This window comes from Ischnura elegans, chromosome X (genome assembly GCF_921293095.1).
Source record: "Ischnura elegans chromosome X, ioIscEleg1.1, whole genome shotgun sequence".
Lineage (NCBI taxonomy): Eukaryota > Metazoa > Arthropoda > Insecta > Odonata > Coenagrionidae > Ischnura > Ischnura elegans.
In genome coordinates, this window is record NC_060259.1 from 64,781,025 (window position 1) to 64,802,820 (window position 21,796).

The 21,796-nt window shown below is 38.6% G+C and overlaps 1 protein-coding gene across 4 annotated transcripts in view; it reads right to left on the reverse strand.

Moving 5' to 3' along the window:
• The window catches only part of LOC124171921 (IQ motif and SEC7 domain-containing protein 2), a 251,094-nt gene extending 229,713 nt beyond the window's left edge, over positions 1–21,381 (reverse strand). For 3 of the 4 annotated variants that reach the window (XR_006868012.1, XM_046551345.1, XM_046551339.1), the window contains exon 1: positions 21,081–21,381. Coding sequence is in view for 2 of the 4 variants with exons in the window: in XM_046551345.1 (XP_046407301.1) it covers positions 21,081–21,307 (227 nt within the window). In the remaining 2 variants the exon portion in view is untranslated. Of the gene's footprint in view, positions 1–1,566; positions 2,687–21,080 lie in introns of those variants that run through there. The other variant, XM_046551342.1, reaches the window with a different exon arrangement.
• Between the last annotated feature and the right edge of the window lie 415 nt (positions 21,382–21,796).

Sequence of the window (21,796 nt, forward strand, 5' to 3'; positions counted from 1 at the left end):
CCTCAGAGAACACCGACGCTCTTAACAGTTCGAAAATAAATTGCAATATGGAAGAGAGTATGCTCCAGGAAAAATTCAAAATTATTCTGCTGGGAAAATATAGTATGCACAGTTACTTGTCGTCTGGCAAGCTACATCAGGCTAGACATACGAAGCGCAATTCCACTATAGAACTAATTTCAAATTGTGTCAGTTGACTCCTTTCGGTTAAATACCCTTAAAACACCATTCCTTACAGGCTTCACATCGATGCCATGCGTTAACATCATTGAACTATTTTCCCAGTCACAATACTGATTCGGCCCAAGCACGATAGGAAATTAAACCCGAGCAGAAATCGAAGGCATTCATTTACGAAGGCATTTATTAAATCTCCCTCAGGTATTGGGTAAGGTCGTGCCATCTTTCAAAACAGACAGAAATTGAATCATCAGACAGTTTATCAAGTTCAGATACGTTACCTCCGTACGACCAAAATGAGAGACTAATAAGCGTCGAATACAAAATGCAAATGCTGAGAATCATGCCGAGTAATCACCAAGCGAAGACAGCAGGAATTTTACTTGGCATTCGGACGTTGGTGGCGCTAGCCGTCACCCTCATGAATGCTTCTGCATTTTTAAGCTTTCAGGTAAAGCTCATTCAGGCTTAAAGCGCCGAGGGTAGTTGGGAAATGGACAAGAACATACTACCAACAATACAACACACAGATATTGGCACATGCGCAGAATGTGCGACATTGCCCTCGGCAGCCCCACCGATCTTCCCAAGATAGGGGGGATTCGTTTTAACACACGGACAGAGACGGGGAGAAGGGGGAAGGCGAAAGCAGAGAGACATGTCATTCCAAAAAAGATCACCGACGGCAAGCGCTTACTTGCTTACACACATGGCGGCGCGGCTGCACCGTGACTCGGGCCTTTTCCCCTCGCTGATGGGAAAAGTACAGCGTTCCAATGACAAAATGTCGAAGAAATGAAAAAGTAGTTAACAACAGAAAAAGGAAATAGATCGGTTTTGACGATTCTTACATTGATAAAGAATTAAAAATAAAGTACAAACGGTGCATGCTTCCAACATGCTCAAAATTAAAAACTCATAAGGAAACTGTATTTCCATGCGCCTGACCTTATAGTTAGTAACAAAAACCACGTAAACCGCATTGTGTCTTAATGAAGCGCCCCATGGTGTGTACTGATGTGTACTTCACAATGCTTACAATAGGCTTATAAATATTTCCGAACAAAAAGAATAATCTGAACACAACTGGAAATGGGGAATAAAATCTCCCATCAGAGGATTTTAATCCATACCTTAATTAGCCTTCCTATCATTTTCTTCTAAATATTTTATTGATGCCAACTATAATTCACCTTGATATACATAATGCTCATGCCTGATACCTTACTAATATATTATTCATTATTGAAGCACCTCAAAGACAATACAAAACAACTTCACGGGACCATAATATAGCAGACCGCATATACTACACTCACCCAAGAAAAATGGAAACAAACAAGCCACTGGTCAGAGACCGCCCCCTTTACGCCCACAAAAGTTTACCTGAGATAGAAATCGAACCAAGTTCCTTCGATTGGCAGAGCCGGCACGAGACTAGCAGAGCCAACACGCGTCTCGCATCAGGCGTCCCAGTTCTCCGATAAGGCTACTACGAAGGACTCGCGGACACTCCAACAGCGACACGGATGAAATCATGCACTTCCATGAGAATAAGGACAGCGAGGGTCACGCTGTGGTCAGCCTAGAACAACTCGGAACCCGAAAATGCGACTCACACTCAAGTCCTTACGAACGTTTCTACAATTGTCAAAGCTGTCAACCTCAGGTAAGATTAACACATTTGCGAGTCCGCTGAATCACTGTGTTCACAATACCACCAGGTAGCACATGGACTCTGAAAAAAACACTACAAGTATTCACGATTTTGGAGATAGAACATGCTCACACTACGAACCTCCAGTTCCTCGCGGTACACACCCAATAACCTAGCTGTCACCAAAAACCAAGAAGCCCCACTGGAAGTGAATTTAAGGGAAAAATCACCCCTCGCGCAAGGCCATGTTGGGATGCAGTCCTAAGACGAGCCACGGGATTGTCAACCGAGGAGCATCGACGATAGCGGAGACTAAGGTGAGCAAGAAGCAGGGCCAGCACTGGATATGCCGCAAATAAGTTTCATTCGCTCGACTGAACACCAAGATGACAAGCTACGCCTCCTCCGCAACGACCGGGGACGACTGCAACCGATCCCACGAGGAAGTTCCCCCGCCGAACAGAGCCAATCAATAAATGCATCTCGTGGGCGAGAACAAACACGTCACTTGACGCTGCACTTCACGAAACAACGTGCATGTCACCGGAATCCTGGCCGAGGGGAGCCCACGCTTAGCACTCCTGGGCGGGACCTCGTGCGCTGACGGCCCCCTCGACGTGACGGGGGGAAGGGGCCGTAAGAGGAGGGTGACGGGGAAGAGTTCGGGGGCGGTATAGCACGCGCGGCAGGCCTCTGGGAGCGGGGGGATCAATGCGCGCGCGTCTAGGTGACGCTCGGGGGGTGTTCACCAGCACGCGGTGCACGGTACTCTTCTCCGTACACACGGGCGCTAGGGTCACGGCGGCTCTCGTAAGAAGGGTACGGCACGGGCAACAAGAGGCACGCAACTCACGCCGCGGGCGCGGGGATACTGGGCGGACGAGCGGGCGGACGGAGGCGGCGAGGGGGGGCACGCATGCGCCGGCTGATCCCCCCCGCGGCCGCCGCCGCCCGGCCTCGTATCGACTGGGGACGGCGGAGGGACGGGCACACGGGGGAAGGGGGGGAGACGCAGGGGTGCGTGGGAAGTTACATATATGCGTGCGTGTGTGGCTGAGTGTATACAAACACATACACTCATGCATTATAAAGCGGCGTGCTAAGAGGACTCTGGAGGGAGAGCATGCTGGATGGCAACACTTTTTGGTTCCTATACAATTTTGATATTTCCGGGCAATGTTGACAATAATTAGTTAGCTTAAATTCTACAATGATCTCATCCATGCATTTTATATCATGGTTGAGTACAATAAAATAAAATATGCGGCGAAAAATCGTCGGCCATAACTCTTTTGCATATGAGTTGATGACGTCACGAACTCAACTCAGCGTCTCAGACACTCCTCTGTCCTGTGAAAGGGCCTCACGCGATTCGTTGGGTCTTCACACACTTCTGAGTGATTACTACCCTCAACGAAAGGTTTTCTCTGAACGAGTTCATGAGTCGAAACTATAATGGCGTCACCAACTCATGAAAAGTGGATGGCAACTTTGGCGTTTTGTTATTTTAAACTTACTAGAGAATGGCTGAATTGGGTAGAATTATTTTCCGTCGTCACTCATCTTTTCCACTCATCAACGAAATTCTTTTCATGAATAGCGATTTCTAACGAATGAACGATCTCTTAGTTTAAAATAAAAAACTTGAGAGAAGCAGACAGGACAATCTAATCAGCCACATCGTGGGACAGGATATGATAAAGACCATTCCTCTGGTCCTTTTTATGATAATCGAAGGGCAAGTAGACAGGAGGGTCTTGTTTTCAACAGAGAGGAAGATTTTTTTGGGAAAAGGAACAAGATTAAGTGATTAGTTGATAGGAGTCTACTACGGAGAGATACATCATACCTATTTTGGGATTTAACATCAATTATTATGACGAGTGTTGATTGTGATCAATCAGTAAATTGCCAAGATTTCAATTAGTCAATACGATTTCCATCATTTTTATATAGAGCGGGTTATAAATAGTTCTACGATGGAAAAAAGTTTAACTTAATAAAATCATAAAGTTTTCACGGCCACAACATGCAGGCTGTTTAAGTCACACATTCGACATCATCAGGTCTATCCAATTCCTTGAAGTCATGAACAGTAAGAGTATAAACATTGGAAGCGTTGGATGACAAGGAATAGAGGTGGGGGCAAAAGACTGTGTGGGGATTGAGAGAATAGGTGAATAGGGTAAAGCCAAGTTAGTTTCTCCATCATGATCTTTGAATATATAGCTTTTCTATTTCAAATGGCCTGATGAAGAAAACTTTGGAGGGACAAGTGAAGGGGAATAACGGCTAAGGGAAGCGTAGGATACATGGAGCAGATGATGAAGCTAGAAAATCCGAATTATGTCAGTACTAAAATATAAGCTGATGGGAGGATTCCAAGTCTTTATTTTTATTTCATGTATGATTGTACTATGATGAATTAAACTTATTATTATCATGAGGAAATTAAATTGAGAGGGGAGATGAGGCAAACCAATTTCGGATTTTGCTGACCGATGTCAACGATGGCATACACACATGGGGTCAATAAATAATATTAAGTAGAGATACATGACATAAAAACCGTCCTGGATAATAATATAGATGCCACCAATAATGTAATCCTCTATACCATGAATACGGGCATAATCATACTCTTGTAATGTCAAACGACAGACCCTTCAATACTGAATACTCAAAACAGAAAGAAATAAGCTTTCTTTTACTTAAGGAACAATGAGCTACGCAAATAACCCTGTAGTCGACGCAGCCCTAAAAAGTATTTATACTGCTAACAGATAAAATTATTTATTATCAAAGCTCGATAACAATTTTCATCTTTTCATTGATAGAGCCTCAGATTGGACAACGACTGATAACCTATTCTGTACACTGAGGCACACAACACCTAAACCCACCTGGTTACGCCACTGTATTCAACTGTACCGCGGTGGATGTGAGGCTAACGTAAGGTCGGCGATAATCAAGAGCTCAAGAGACGGAGGGGAAATGAGGGGAGGGGTAACGAAAGCAGTGCACCGATTTCCGAAGTATAAAAACTACGGGTGAGTCGATTCCAAATGTCGACTCTCGATTCCACCGATTCTCAGGCCCGGAATCGGAATCCAGAATTGATCTCCTGAAATCGATTCCGATAGCATCGACTCCGGGAGGATAAATATTTTGAAAATAGACTATAAGCTTTGGGGCATAAAGTCCGCAACACCTGAACCATTGTGCACCGTACATTATTAAGATAACAAATTATGTCTGAAATGGTTTGAGTGTTCATAATTTTGTTTAAGCTGAGGATGCATCACTTAAATACTTATTCGTTACTTTAGATATATATATATATACTTTTTTTGGTCTTTGTTATTCTATTTCAATCAATTCTTAAATTTTAATGACAGCAATGCTACTGACAAATCAATATCCCACGTGTTAATATGAATAAGAATCGATGAAAGCGGAATTGAGAATCGATTTGAAAGAATCGGAATCAAGAAAAATGAATCGACTCATCACTAATGAAAGCATAAAGGCCGTTTTACACGGTACACGGAATTGCGCAATCTGACGTACGTGCGAAGGCGCAATCAAAATTGCGTCGTGTAAAGCGGTGGATTGCTAGAACACATGCGAGAATGCGTGGATGCGTGACGGCAAAATAGCCCCTGTTCTAATTTCGTTCGTGCATTCGCGCAATTCCACGCCATTTTAGAAATAAATGCAGCTCTAACCTGCGCAATTCCGTGCCCCGTGTAAAACGGCCTTAACGATCGCTGAGCGACTTCAGGCGACGATAGAAAGGCTGAGAAATCGATATACCAGGTGTTAGTATGAATAAGAATCGATAGGATCGGAATCGAAAGACATGAATCGATTTATTCAAAGTGAAAGCATTACGACTTCAGGCGACGAGCGAAGTCGATACAACTCCCAGTGCGATGGCATACGAAACGTAACACCGCGCGCCCCTCGATACTCGACGCAGACAGGCTCCCCAGCCAGCCAGAAAGCCGTGTCCGAGGGTAAAGCCCCTCCTCACGCGCCGCAAAAAAAAATATCACGAACACCACACTCCCTTCTACCTCACGCCGTCAGACACGAATGCGAGGGAAACAACAATGGCTACTACATCTTGCGTTGGACACGCTCTGAGATTGAGAACGTTGACAATCGGTACGGCAGAGGGATGCGACTTCGGGCGTTTCCCCTGGTGACAACCGTGGACGGTACTACGAATTTCGATACGAAAGGTGGAACTCATCCTCTGCTGATTGCGCGAATGGCGGGGTTGGCCCACCTGTCACCCCCCCCCTCACCCTCTTTTGGTTAAACGTGTCAGATACGCTTGCCCGTCCTAATCACTTTTGAATATACATTTTAGAATTAATATCGTTCCTATTAGTACTGTTAGAAGAAGAAATTCAGGCTTTTCATGCTATTGTAAAGGCCGTTTTACATGGGGCACGGAATTGCGCAGGTTAGAGCTGCATTTATTTCTAAAATGGCGGGGAATTGCGAGAATGCATGAACGAAATTAGAACAGGGGCTATTTTGCCGTCTCGCATCCACGGATTCTCGCATGTGTTCTAGCAATTCACCGCTTCACACGACGCGATTTTGATTGCGCCTTCGCACGTACGTCAGATTGCGCAATTCCGAGTACCGTGTAAAACGGCCTTAAGATTCTTTTGTTACCCCTGAGTCTATTGTCAACTGAGTTAACTGATTTATTTATGGTAACGTTTAATTTCATTTAGTGTTAGAAGAATAATTTCCAGTTTTTTTCTTACTTTTGTGTACATCCTGTGCCAGGGGCGCAGCTAAGAATAAAGGCTAGGGGGGCAGTAAATTTTTAAGATTAATTGTTCAAAATGGCGAGTTTTACGGCTTTATGAGGGATATTTGATTAATCCTAACACTATTCCATAAGTAATTCTATTTCTTAATTAAAATGGATTAAACTTAAAAATTCTCTGACCTCTGGGGGGGGGGGGGGGTTTAACCGCCAAAACCCCCCCTCGCTGCGCCACTGTCCTTTGCTACTTCTAGGTCTATTGTCAACGCACACCTTGTAACTTAATACTATGTTCTAAAGGAGTTCAGACTCCTTGAACAATAAATGTATTCATAATTATTATTACTCTAGTTTTCATACCTTTAAATACACCTGAATCAATACATTAAAGATCTCAGGAATATTCTGGTCCTTACTTACGATAAAGAAATTCTTAATATTAGTAATATTTTTGTATGCCGGTTCTACACGGCCGTTTAACAAGGGGCACAATCATATGGGCACTTAATTGAACAATCTGACGGGCGTGCGAAGGCGCAGTCAAAATTGTGTCGTGTACAGCGGTGAATTGCAAGAACGTATGCCAAAATGTATGGACGTGAGATGGCAAAATAGCCTCTATTCTAATTTCGTACGCGCATTCGGGCAATTGAACGCCATAATGAGATAATAATGCATTTCTAACATGCGCAATTACGTAGCCGGTGTAAAACGGCCTTCAAATCCCGTCTCGCAAAAAATAATAATCATACATACCTATAATTACGATACAGACACGTTAAGCGGCGATATTTTAAGTAAAATAATTTATGCCCCACTTACAATTAGATCATTATATGATGCATACCTATATATAAAATTTACTCTATTAAAACAAGTTTCGACGCATTTGCGTCATCTTCAGACACTATAACTAAATTAAATGCCACAAGCAATAAAGATCAAGTAACTTAGTTTTACTATAATCAATAAAATAGACTTCATTCATAACTTGATTGAATTGTCCACAAAAAGACTCTTAAGGCCTGTTTACACGATACATTAACACGTACCTAAGAGTTAATGTCCGTTTGCATGAATGATTTTTGTGGACCGGAACGGAGCATTTACGAATGCATGAACCAAATTAAAACAGGTTCTATTTTCTGTGCATGCATTCGCACAAATTTAGTAGTTACGCGGTGCATTTTGGCGTTTATTCTCGCGTTCATACATTTAGACATTAACCCGTACGAGTGAATGTACCGTGTAAACAGGCCTTAAGAGCCTGAAGATGACGTAAACTCTCAGAAAGTACCAGTATAAAAATTGATACAATGAGCAAATGCGATAATTATTTTTATAATTTCACCAAACGCCTATATAGCCTTCACTATAAAACAGCACATCGTTGCTACAATGCAACCATTCGTAACGGCATGGATGACGCGCGAAAAATTTCGAACTGATTTTTTAAAAATTCCATAGTATTCGATCGTTCCGTAATCAGCACGTTTAAGTTATGTGATGCTTCATTACCATTACGACAATATAGATACACGACTGGTGGAATTCACGGTTCTAATATATGCCATATCTTATTCACTCAATAAGTGACGGTGGGCGAAAGAGGTTAATTATAGTGTAGAATCAGTGAACAAAGTAAGATACGATGACGTGATATACCTAATAAAAATTTATATACTATATCACTGATCTCCATAGCCTTCTCCTCTTTCCCATCCCCCATTCCCCACCCTCTCCCTTCCCCTATCTTATCCTAATCCCCTCAGCCTTTGGGCATCCTCTGTCCTCCTCCTCAGTATCTCCTTGTCTCCTTCCCGACGAAGACCCTAAGAGGTCGAAAATTTGAAACTAACGTGTGAGTTCTCTTTTATTTGTGTCTATGTTTTTGTGGCCTACCATGGCATTTTGATGCTTGATCCTACATTTCACGTAAATATATGCACCCTACAATATTTACCATAAAATACTGCCAGAACTTCGAGTAAAATACTGCAGATCTTAATAATTGGCCGGTACATTCAAAACGAGAGGATTATTCAGGTCAGATTGCATGATGCGGAGTAATTGCAGAATTTATATTCTTCCTCGATATGCTTCAAATTGGTGAAAAGTACAATATACTTCAGTTCTACTCCAAAATTATGTGCACACAAATATTTCAAAATATGAGTGGTTTCTGATATACTACATTAAATTCATTTAAACGTCCGGCTATACATATTATCCTTCTATTTTAACTGCTTTACACAGATTTCGAAATTTGTCACTAACTTCCCACATAGGTTTCACATAAAATTAGGATTTCACAGAAACTACACAAACTAATGCCATTATTAACACATTAAAAAATTTACTAGAACACTTCACTGCAGCAGAGAGGTGTCCTTTTTTCTAGTCATGTTCTTCATTTTCCTCTTTTTATCTTACATATCTAAAACTTATACAGGCAATTTATCTGAAAGCTAGAGAACTTTAAGATATAGAACTTCAATCCAAAGATTTCATAGTCATGTGATCTTGATATGAGGAAAAAATGAATTTGATTCATCATTACAATTAGATAAGGTCTACTCAAGCTGATTTGATTCAAGATGAGAAAAGGAAATCCATCAGTGACTAAAGAAAATGTTCAGAAGAGAATCGAACACATTGTTTTTGCTATCAGTTTAGATCCAAAGAGTTTTATTAGCATGATTAATGTTAACAATCCAAATGAATATTTCACAACTTGGGGAGAGGAAAATTATAGTGAATTTGTATGATAAAAAGGTTTATGACTCACCCAGAAATAGATAATTCATGAAAATAGACATACCATTCTCAGAAAAAATGAGACCAAATTAGTAGATATGAATAAGAACATTGTCCTTTAATACCTGGTGGTATAGCAAAGAAAATGAAATCGATTGTTAACATAAAAGGCATCTCATAGTGACAAAGATAGTGAGGGACTAGGAAGCAAGAATATAATAGATCCAAGAAATCAACATTAGCAAATACATAAGTCATACACTGACTATCTGTTACCTAGGATATTTGTAATCTAGATGAATATATTTTGATGCACTGAATGCCCCGAGGAATTTCAAAGGACAGGAGCCTAAAAATGCAGAAATATGGAGACAAACGGCCACGACTATTTTTTTTGGGCATAAGTGGAGAGGTTGAGCAAAGAAGGAAATTTGGGATAGGCAATGCGACAACTGATTACTCTTAGCCTATTATTTGCTAAATTGCCAAGTACCTAAAATAGCTACATAAAATAGTGGCCAGGAAACACAGGCACTTGTTCTATCACTTCTCCGCATCCTCAACCTCTTAAAAACATTTTTTTCAATATCACTTTCATTTATGGCTCAAACAAATTAACAAGCAGGATGATAACAGGGTACCAAAACAATTACATTATAACAAGACCATGAACCTAATATAATAGCAAGGGAATAAAAAGGATCAATAGCTAAATGAGCCTTAAATAATAGACAATTTCCAAACATTTTATAATACCTACCAATGATAAAAATTTCAATCCTCCTACAATGAGCACCAATAGTTTTTTATGCAAATATTTAGGCTAAGGACTGCAGCACCATGCACACAAATATGTTTACATGAGTCATTGTATATCAAGAAGCCTAAATAAACATATCATCTTATTTGGACAAAAAAATACATTTCTTCATGTTGGCCAAAGTGGTGTCGCGGTAGAGTTCTCGCCTACCAAACTGAAGGTCGCAAGTTTCAGTCCCACCTGGGTAGGTAGCCCCTATCCTGGACATGGATGCTTGAGATCGTTCATTGCCAATAGTTGAATATTCCCCGATATTAAAGGTCACACTTGTGCTGTTTTCGGAGCAAGTGGATTTAAAAAAAATTATCTTGTAGAGTTTGAAGATTTACCCTCAGAGGATTTTGCAATTACATGCCTCTCAAGAGCGCAGCAATATAAAAGAAAACTAGGGAAAATGGAATATAACCTCAACAGCAGAGAAGTGAATGGGTATATAGCAGTGCAGTATATTCAAATGAAGCAGCATTTCAGTGGCCATGGACTGACTCAGAGAAAAGATGATCATAGATGCCCCTCATGAATATCACCAATACTTGAAACCTTCAGAAGAATTATAAAATCTCACAGCAAGACATATATTACCATTATTGACAAATAAAACATGCTAGCAAGTATATCACCACATAATTAAATACTAATTTAAACCTTGGCTGATTTGGCTACGCTTGATAGCTCTCATTCATTATTTATTTTCCTAAAGTCATTACAACTGTCAAAAATCACTTAATTGGATCTTCATGCAACATTTTTCACCTTCTGCATTTAGGCTTTTATGGAAAAGCTACATTATTTTCATCCATGGTCATGAAAAATCATAAACCCCTACATGATTTAAACTAAACAAATTCTTAGACCTGGTCACTGAGATGTGTACTTAAAAATTATCCTCATGAAAATTTGTCAAGTGAATACAAAACTAACAGCAAAAGGTAATATCTATTCTACAAAAACATAGGCATCAAAAATGAGATATACCTAAAGTTAAAGTATTCTTAATATAAAAGCATTTTCCATCATGATGTACCAATTGTAGAAAGGACAGATGCTAATTTAGCGAAGTCATTTTTCCTTTGATGGTCAGATTATATGTACCAAAAAAATTGGCACCAGACCGTAATACAACAGTTGATAGGCATGAGGAATTGATATATAAGCATACGGTCCAATATGGAGAGTCCTAACTGATATGATCTTAATTTGTACTAAGAGAAATAGCACTTTCATCTGGCATCATAAAGATGACAGATAAATAATAAATCACCAGAGAGAAAAAGAAGCAAATAGCATACATACAAATAATTACGCAGAAGTTTTCATCGATATAATTTTACTATAACTGCTTTATAACAGAAAAATCAATATTGAGAGAAGCTTTGTTATCAAATAAACTCATTACAGGAAAAAGGGAAACGTACTGTTAAAAGATGAAATTGGTGGGTCCACAGTTAGGGGTCTGAAGCATCTGCCAGATACAAATGCAGAAACCGAAGACTACATGCTAAAATATACCATCAGTCATGGGAGACTTTCTAATTAATGTGAATTTTTCTCATATCAATAGTGAAGCATCCTTAAGCCCTGAGTAATAAAGAACAATCATCAGTCCTGACACTGAAAATGCACCCGCTTAAGTATCAATAATCTGGATTGATTCTATCATACACCTGGCTACACAATCTCTATGATAGAATTTCAGCTGAAACAAGAACTTCAATGTAAAAGTAAGTTCTTCAAGAACTAAATTGCAGAGATTCAATTCAACCTCGACCTCCCCCTCCTCTCATTAAATCAAGTAAATCTCGTTTAAAATCATTTTAGAGAGTAAATTAAAAAATCATTACAGAATAGTAAACAAACTTCCAAAGGAGTCATGGCTAGAGTTAGTAAATGCCATTGGAGATCAGCTGCACACTTAAAATAAATGCTGTTAATGCATTCCCGTCTGAAATTAACAAAGGGCCAGATAAGATTATGGGTGACATTCATAAATCTTCCTCCCTTGATAAATCTTAACCACACCTATGAAATAAGGATAACTCAAATGATTCAGAAGATCGTAGAGGCAGGAAAACTATCTAGAATAAAACGGTTTACTAAAATCACTGTGGTCACAGAGTTAAATGTGAAGGATCTAAGGTTTTCCCAGCGAATAGACTGGAGGAAAAGTTCTCTGGTTTCCAGTTGAGTCCAAGAGTTTTTCAGCACCGACGTTTCGAAGGCCAAGTCTGCCATTGTCTTCAGGGTGAATCTTCATCGAATTCACCCTGAAGACGATGGAAGACTTCGAAACGTTGGTGCTGAAAAACCCTAGGACCCGGCTGGAAACCCGAGAACTCTTCCTCGAGTTAAACGTGACATACCCAGAGCACTGGTCTCCTAGGAGGAGTTTTGGTGCTGAAAAAACTTGAGCCAAACAATTATCTCCGAGCCCTTTCAACAAATAAAGGGAGGAAAAATTAGGATATGAGTGAGAGTATCCAACAGAACTAGCTATTTGTCATCCAGAATACCAAAGCCTACAGGAAATTCAAGGAAGAAACCACAAGTTAATAGTAGGCTACAAAATGAAGGCTCTTCCATCACCTTTTCCCATTTGGAGGAAAAAATGGAACTGAATAAGCCTCCCTTAAGGAAGCCAGTTTTTTCCTCCCAACTCCAAAAGTACATGTGCCATCCGATAGTCAAGTTATGAGAGCATCTGATTCACAATCAGGTAAATCTCCTGGTCTCCTAAAAATTACAAGGGCTACAGCCTCAACTGATATGGCAAGTAACAATTATGTCTGATTTCATTCACTCGAATGAAAAAAAATGCTTTAAGCATGGATGCCAATGCATATCCTCCACATGCATAGCAACTTGTTTCAATATCCACCAATCATTCAATGAACCTCATGCCTGCTAATAAGGTATCAACATATTGAGATTACCTCTGAGAATAAATGCAAATATAATCATTCAATGAGAAAAATATTTAGATTAAAACACAGGCAGTAAGAGGGATCTTTCACACTGACTTTGCAAAAATAGTTACACAAACTTGTAAACCTGGTTTTTCATAATTATTTTGATTATTCTAAGGCAAATAAAATGAACATGTTAACATGAGCAGAAAAGAGGGAATTCATACGATTCTCCTTCCCTTTCTTTTGCATCAAAAGAGAAGTGTATCAATCAATAAAAAATAATTACAAAGTATTTTCATGGAAATTCATTCATCTTGAAATAAAATATTAGATTTCCTTTGGAATTAATAATATCAATGCCCTACTAAGCCACGGCCTAAGAGATAACAAAGGGAGACCATTGTCCAATGGCATTCCATACAAAAATTATGGACATCCACATTGAGAGGCAGAAAGGAACCTAAGGGTGATAAAAAAAGTATGACAAAGAAAAGTGACTTGTTGAAAAGGATTTCGAGCACTTAGAAAACCAAACTCAGAAAATCTTTATGTCGCAATGACAGACAGAGTTAAAACGTGACCTAATATATTTCAGCATATTAAGATGAAACATTACACTACACAATTAAAGACAAGTTCAAAAATATCCAAGGGATTATGAGAGCCATTTACAGAGATGCACCAAATATTCTTTAACAGCATTGACATCTGCTTTGTTGTATTCACAATTTGCTGATGCGTGTAAAGGGTGGGTAGGAGATAAAAGAATGCTAATGCAGATCGATTCAAAATACATTGAAAGTCGAAGGTAAAGGTAAAGCAAGAGGTAGGACAAAGGAATTTAAAGTGAGACAATTTAAGGAAGGGTAAAAGAAAAGAAAACTATGCATATTTTGCAATGAATGAAGGATCACATTAAAATGAATAATAAAATATAAACATACACCTGGGCTGATTCCTTCATAACCCCAACTCTCTGGAGGAAATAAGTTGCACAAAATACCCAAAAATATTCATGAGCCACATTAACACCAGTATCAGTGAGGTATGACCTCTCTTGCCAAACAAGAGGTAATGGATTTGAATCCAACTGTTATGAACTCACACCACCCAGGGCATGGATGTGAGCAATTGTCCAACTTGCAAAACAGAAAAAAAGGAATATGTATTCCTTTTGCAAGTTATATGAAGAGGCCATTAGTAGTGTTGTTATGAATAACTTAAAGTGGCTAAGACAGAATTTCTGAGAGCTCTCATTTTTATACAATATTCACAAGACAAACTGAAAGTTTCACTACTCCAATTCAGCAAACTATAAACATAAGAGGCAAATACTATGACTTTGTGTTCAAATGCATCTATGCTGCACTTATAATACAAAAATCTCAGCCAGAATAATAATAAAACATATGGGGAAATTTAATCAAGTCTTTTTCCATTACCAATCAATGCTTCATGCATCTTAAGAAATGCTCATATGGATTTCAACTAAGTTCCCCAAAAAAACAATATCATCGGATAAAAATAATTGCAAATGGTAGAAAATTTAAATTCCCAATAGCTGGAGTGGATGAGGTAAACAAATAGTAAAAGGAGAAATAATAAGTGGACTAATTATCTATGTACACCGATGACAAACCGAATAACAAGTTTCCCTCCCTATCACACAAAGCACATTCGAAAACTTGATCAGAAATCAAAAGTAGCAGTCAGCAGGTAATGGGAAAAATGTTACATATATTTCATAAAAATCTCCCAATTCAGGCCTGTGACTTTAGGCAAAAACATGGTTTGCAAACAGTAATGGCCACAGAAAATCTGCATCCATGATATGGTGAATATAAGGGCCTCATTAGGAACAGCAACACTATTTTTTAACTTGTAAAGAATTCACTTTTTAATACACCTTGAGGACATGCGCTGGACATGAGGTAGGGGGTGAGGAAAGAATGGATAGGATAGATCTAGAATATACCCATGCAAAGCCTTGACTGACTGATTCATTTACTTATCAATACACAGCCCAAACTATGATGAACAAAGACGTTATAGCCATGACATTTTAAGGAAATATTTCTAGTGTTATGTATCTGCAAGCACAAAGCAACAGAAAAGGGAGTGGGATTCACAAAATTGATGTTGCAAGATAGATACTGGTTGTGTGAGATAGTAAAAAAGAAGAGAAGACTATTAGGCGAAAGAAAGGCAGTAAATATTTCTTGGTAAAGAATAGGCGCAAGAACACTGTATGCAAGAAATGTAGGCATAATATAAATGGTCCTTGCCACATAAAGAAATAAATGGACATGAATTAGCAATTTTAGAATTAGCACAACAGTCATTACATATCCAATGAGAAGAAATTGGAAGCCCATTTAAAGTATCACCATAGCCAGTGTTAACAGATACATACTATGGATAGCTTTTGCTCAGTCTGAGAATGATTGATACACTTTTTTATGATGCTAATATACTTGACCCAATCTTATTTATGCGCACCAACATTGCCCCTGCACCATTTTCGAAAAGCTACACGAAACTAGCAATTGAAATAGGGTAACATAAAACAAACTAGAAAGGAAATCACAACTTGCAGATAGCCCAACGATGAGATTCCAGTGGAGTTGTGAAAACCGTCGCAGAAAAAAGGAAGAAATGAGCTGATTGGATTAAGAAATTTGTGTAACAGGAAAGTTGCCAAAGGTTTCAGAGAATCTATTAAAGTCTCCATAGAAGAGAGGAAGAAAAGAAAAAAAAATGTGAGGATTGTAGAACGATGAGTCACACATATAATACAGCCTAAGTTTTACAATGAACAATTAAGAGAATGTCACATAGAAAGCTGACTAAATAACTTCATTACAGGAGAAAAGTATGGCTTCAGATGAGCGCTTGAAGCAAGAGAGTATCATTGAGTGATATGTATATGAAAGATACACGATGAAGAACAAAGTTTTTGCACTTTTCATTTATCTCGAGATAGCTGGTAAATTTGGATAAATTTATGAGAAACCCCAAGAAATATTAAGGGTGTGGAAGGAAGAGAAGACTGATACCTCAACCAGGCTAAAAGGCAAGAATAGGAGGTGAGGAGATTGAAGAAGGAAGAGGAGTTAGACAATGTTGCAGGTTGTCACGGACTCTGTCCAACATCAATACATAAATATTCATCAGAGAATTATTTCCTGGAGGAAGAGGGGTTTGCATTGGGGCTGAGGGATGAAGTTTGACATGATGACATGGTTGTGGCAGCAGAAAGTGTGCAAGAATTGGAAGACCTCAACACCTAATATTAAGGATGCAATAACAAAAACAGAGCTAAAATCATATTAATTGGGGGTATAACATGAAATAGCAGCATAAACAATTTGACTGCCATTGAGTTTATTTAAATATAATTTCTTTTGGAGTGTTTTTCAATCTGTTTCACATTATTGGTTCATCACACACACAAATATCATAGCAAATGCATCTGAAATGAATTTTACTCTCTTACTGCAGTTAAAATGACATAAATTGTCATGATCAATTCATGAAAATTGACCCAGTCAACCCATGCATCAGAAATCCTGTACAATTTAGTTGTTCCATCGCCAATTACAAACCAGCACGTGTGTGGTGGGGACTCACACTGCTGGTCGCTATGACCGACATGGCAGTCAAAGTGTTATGGTAGCAGGGGGGAAAAAGAGCCAGCAATGAACTTTTAAGCAATATTAAGTATAATCTGAGAAGCATTATACTACACAACAGGTATTAAAAAAAGGATTGCTATGGCAAAAGTTAAGGACATCAGGAAGCGAATTGCCCTAGCAAAGGAGGCGTTCATGCATAGGAAGGAGCTTCTAACAGGATCGTTATATAAGAGTTTAAAGATAAGGTTAGTGAAGAGTTTGATCTGGAGTGTAGCTCTCTAAGGTGCAGAAACGTGGACACTGAGGAAAGAAGACGAGAGAAGATTGGAGGCATGGAGATGGAGAGGGTGGAGTGGGTATGGAGAAGAATGGAGAGGGTGAAATGGACAGAGAGGAAAAGGAACGATGAAGTGCTGGACATGGTGGGTGAGGAGAGGCAGCTTTTAGATGAGATACAGAGGAGACAGAAGGTATGGATGGAGTTAGTGCTTAGCGGGGAGGGGATGTTGAAAATGGTGTTAGAGGGTAGAATGTTGGGGAAACGAGGGAGGGGAAGGAAAAGAATATGATTTTTAGATAGATTGAAAGGGAGTAGGCCTTACAGTGAATTAAAGAAGGCAGTGCTGGGAGGAAAGGAAGGCTTCCAGATCACTTCTTGAACACTCCATGGAAACCTACCTTAATCGGTAGAATACTATAATAATAATAATGTCAAAAGTTATCTAGAGGAAATGGAAATACATAACTATGTGGAACTCTGGTTAAAGATTTGAGAAAGAGTGTTATGTCCACATTGTGCATGGAGTTGGATGATATGTAAGGAGGATAGAAAAATATTGAAGGCCCAAGAGATATGTAAACAGAGGAGAAAAGAAATATTTCACTGAAAAGATAGGATATAGATTTAGGTAGCTATTCAGAGAGTGAACAATGCAAAAACTTACAAGAAGACAAAAATGAACTGGATCAGGCATTGCTTGAAAAAGGAATATTTATTGAAGGATAGGACATAAGGAATGGAAAAAGGCAAAGGGCCATAGCAGAAAGAAGACATAAATGTTTGACAACATCAAAGGAAAAATATATGATAATTTGTATAGAACGGAAATGGATAGGGTAATGTGGTGGATCCCATGACAAGAAAGCCAAGAGGCAGAATAATGAATGTGATAATACAATCAATATTTTTCCTATGCTAAGACTAGCATTGCCATAAGGAGCCCACACAAACCTTCTGTTTTCTAATGCAAGTCCAAAAAACATACCATGTAAAGCCCAACTTTTCTTATTGCCATTTTCAATTAAGTACTGACAGATGAGTATGTTTAACAATTTTCACTAAAATGACACATGCTTTGATGCAGAGACTCCTTAATAATAACTAAGTAATAATAAAGATCACACCAACACAATATTAAACCTATCATAAAATTACGGCTAGATTTGAAAAATAACAGAAAGGCGCTTCAAACTGATACTAATAATTTCTCTTGAATAAGTGTATAATAGTTGCTATCATTATTACCCTTATGCAATTCCCTTATTTCCCACATGTTAAACAGATACAAAAAGGCTGTGGCATTGAGGTCGGCAACAGAGGTGAGCTCTACCATCCCATACCCTAATGAATGTTTGGGTTGAAACACTGAGTGACATCAGATACAGCTCATTACTAATGTATTAAAGCAAGACATAACATACTTCCCTGGTATTTATGGAATTATCATCTACCATCAATTGAGATATAGAAACTTTGATCTCTTCAATTGAATTGTGAGCTAATTTAATCAGCTTACCCAACCCTTCCACAGTGACAATTAACAAGCTATTTGATCAGAAAAAAATTTGTTTACCATAAAAATCATTTCAAAAATCTCAAAGTACACATGCAATAATATTTTTGGGTCTCAAGTCAACTGTCATAGCTCAAGGAAATGTTTTACAGACACTTGAACCAAATTCAACCAGTAGGTTTAATCACAAAATATTTGCAACCAACTTTTGGTACTGTCATGGTGGAAGTGTTAGGAATCTATTCCTTATTTTATGCTTCTCATTTTCCCAAATTGTGAGTCATACTGTCCTCGAATTCTCATAAGGCAATTGAACAGCCATTGACTGATTATGTGAACATCATTAGCCACCACTCTTTTAAAGCCATTCAGTCAATTCTTTATTGCCAAGTGGTCATCTCCACAGCATGAAAAGAAAATGTAGTACTAGGAAGAACCTGTTAACCATTTTCAACTCCCATAATGGGTATGATGTGTATGCACTGTCCTGGGTTGCCTATTTCTCTATCCCCATGGTAAGTGCATTGCCATTGACATACCATCTCCCTACCACCAAGTATGAGAATACTGTCCTACATACAGACTGTTTCCATGTTTTGTGTCAAAATTAAGCAACACTTGCTCATTGAATGATATTAAATAAAAGTAATATCCTAAATGTGAGCTACATAGAGCTAAAATGCATCCGACTCTTGCACCATACATTTCACTTGTTTCTGAATAAAACTGAAGCTAGTTTTGCACATCAAAGCCATTAGCCCAAGCATCTACTCTATAGCAAAAGCTTATAGCAACCACCTGAGCCAGCTTCAAGTTCATGTGAGAGTTGGGCTGGGAAGATTTAGGATATAAGTTCTCAAAAAGTAGGCAGTATTTTTTTCTGTTGTATCGCGGTATACTGGCCGACTTCAAGTGAAAATGATAAGTCTCATGCCACACTTGAGGGAAGTCTCATACCTCTCAAAACAACCACCCCGTCCAAGTAGCATTCAAAACTGTGCTCACAAATGCAACAATAAATTAGTTAAGTCCACCTTAAGATGCTTTTATGCTCTAAATCCTTAACTAAAGGATCAAAAGTCATAACACACTTTTTGCAATGGAAAAAGGCAAAGGGCCATATGACAGCATTCAACTGAGTTCAAAGAGTATCATTCAATATGTTATCTAGATATATATATAGATATCTATATCTGTACTAGAGTATTATGGCCCAGAGCATTGGTACACAGAAGAACCATGTTTCACTTACTATGCAATTGAAAATTTAAGAGATCATTTACTGCTTGGAATTATTTTGAAAAACCTTGAGCTGACTTTGTACATGCTTGAAGGCTTCCAGCTTATACCACCATCAATTCATAAAATAAAATTATGATGCTAACTATTTAATATTGTTCATTCATGAGTAATATTCTGAATCATTTGAAGATTTTTATTGAATATATGCCAACATATCCTAGCAATTTTCGATAAATCTTCAAATAAAAATCCTAAAATTAAAACAGAATGAATCTGAATTCTATAGCTATCTGTAGTAGAGCCTGAATACTCACATAAGATCTTTTTTGCACCGCCAAATTAGTACATTTTTTTCATAAACGATGACGAGTTTAAATTGAAAGTAACGTCATAGTCCACACAGCAACGATGTAGATTGGAATTAACATTTAAACAGCATCGTGGGTAACCGTTCCGTTGACAGCTACGAAATAAAATTTCTCGGAGCATATCAATAATAATGAAGATATGCAGAACTCCAGGCTTATAACTATTTACTGGGTTATCAATTGTAATGTTGTTACATTAACTCATCATAATTCCTTGTGGGGCTGTTAAAGTCGCATTACCTCATGAAATAGCAGCTTCAAATTTAGGAGACTTATGACATTTCAGTAAAATTTATTTTATTTAAATTCTCTTTCGCACGGCATTAAAGGATTTCACAAAAATTTATTTTTTAACGATAAAAACAGTAGAAATGTAGATTCATATTCCTTACGGAAGCATGTGGAGCTGATTCATAACGCCTTGAGGGCGAACACATCAGATTACTTACACAAGAACGGCAAATCCTCCGCATTGTAGGAATTGTAAATGTTAACATTTGGTAGTAGCAGAAATTACCTACACTAATCGAATAACAACACTGAAATAATACTAATGAATGAACAATAAACGTTATTGTGTGCAGAGGTAAGCAGCGCGAATCCCTTACACAGCTCCCAAATTTAAACCGTTCCACTTTCCCGCGGCACAGCAGTTTCCAAGAAAACGACGTCCCGACGTAGTCAATAATGCCAAATATATAACATAATGACAATCCATATAATCCATATTGATTTAAGCAGTAAAACAAAAAGAAGCAACACACGGTGAAATAAAGAGACTCGCATTTCTTTTTCAGCTGTCAAACCGTTACAATTCGAGCATAACTTCAGATATGAATCTGAGTTTGACAGTTGATCAGGAGATTGCGGCAAAGCAAGAAAACGACATAAAATATTAATGATAAATAACAGATTGTGCAAAAAGCTTACCTCTCATCCTGCAGCTTCTTCAAACCGGTCATCTCTAGTTCAAACTTCAGCTTACTTACTTCACATAATAGCATATCTCTTTCATTGAACACTAGGTCTAATTCACGTTTTAAATCTTTTATTTCCTTAAGTTGCCGTCGAATTAAGTTATCCTTTTCTTCAATAGTTCTTTGTAATAACGCCTCCACGTCCGAGGACACAGCAGTCTCAAAAGATTCCTCGGACATGGTTAAAGATCCTCCTCTTCCCACAATCAAACAAAACAAACGGACACCATTGCACAGCTCGGCTCGAGCAACTGAATCCTTCGGCAATCTCTCACCAGAGGGCAAGGCAACCTCACAGATGTGATATATGTTCAAACGACCTTGACACCTAAGAAGGGATCATGTATTTAACCGACACACCACACTAAAACTTATGAGTGCGTGAGGAGTATTTTTTTATATTTCGCGTTTTGCGTTTGCAATCACTTCTATTCTTTCTTCGTACGACCGCGGGGCCGCTGGGTTAGAAGACTGAGCCGACTCTGATCGAAATCATTTTCAAGGAGACTCTTCGCCTTATGGGTGCTGATTAATGGCGAGAGAGGGACCGGAAGAGATCTTTTGAGGACGAAGGTCGATATTGTATGCATGCTTGCTGTTTTTTTTCTTTCTAGATAATGCTTCTCCGTATTCCAATCAATCGTCTTATGGGCTGGTCAAAACATTTCC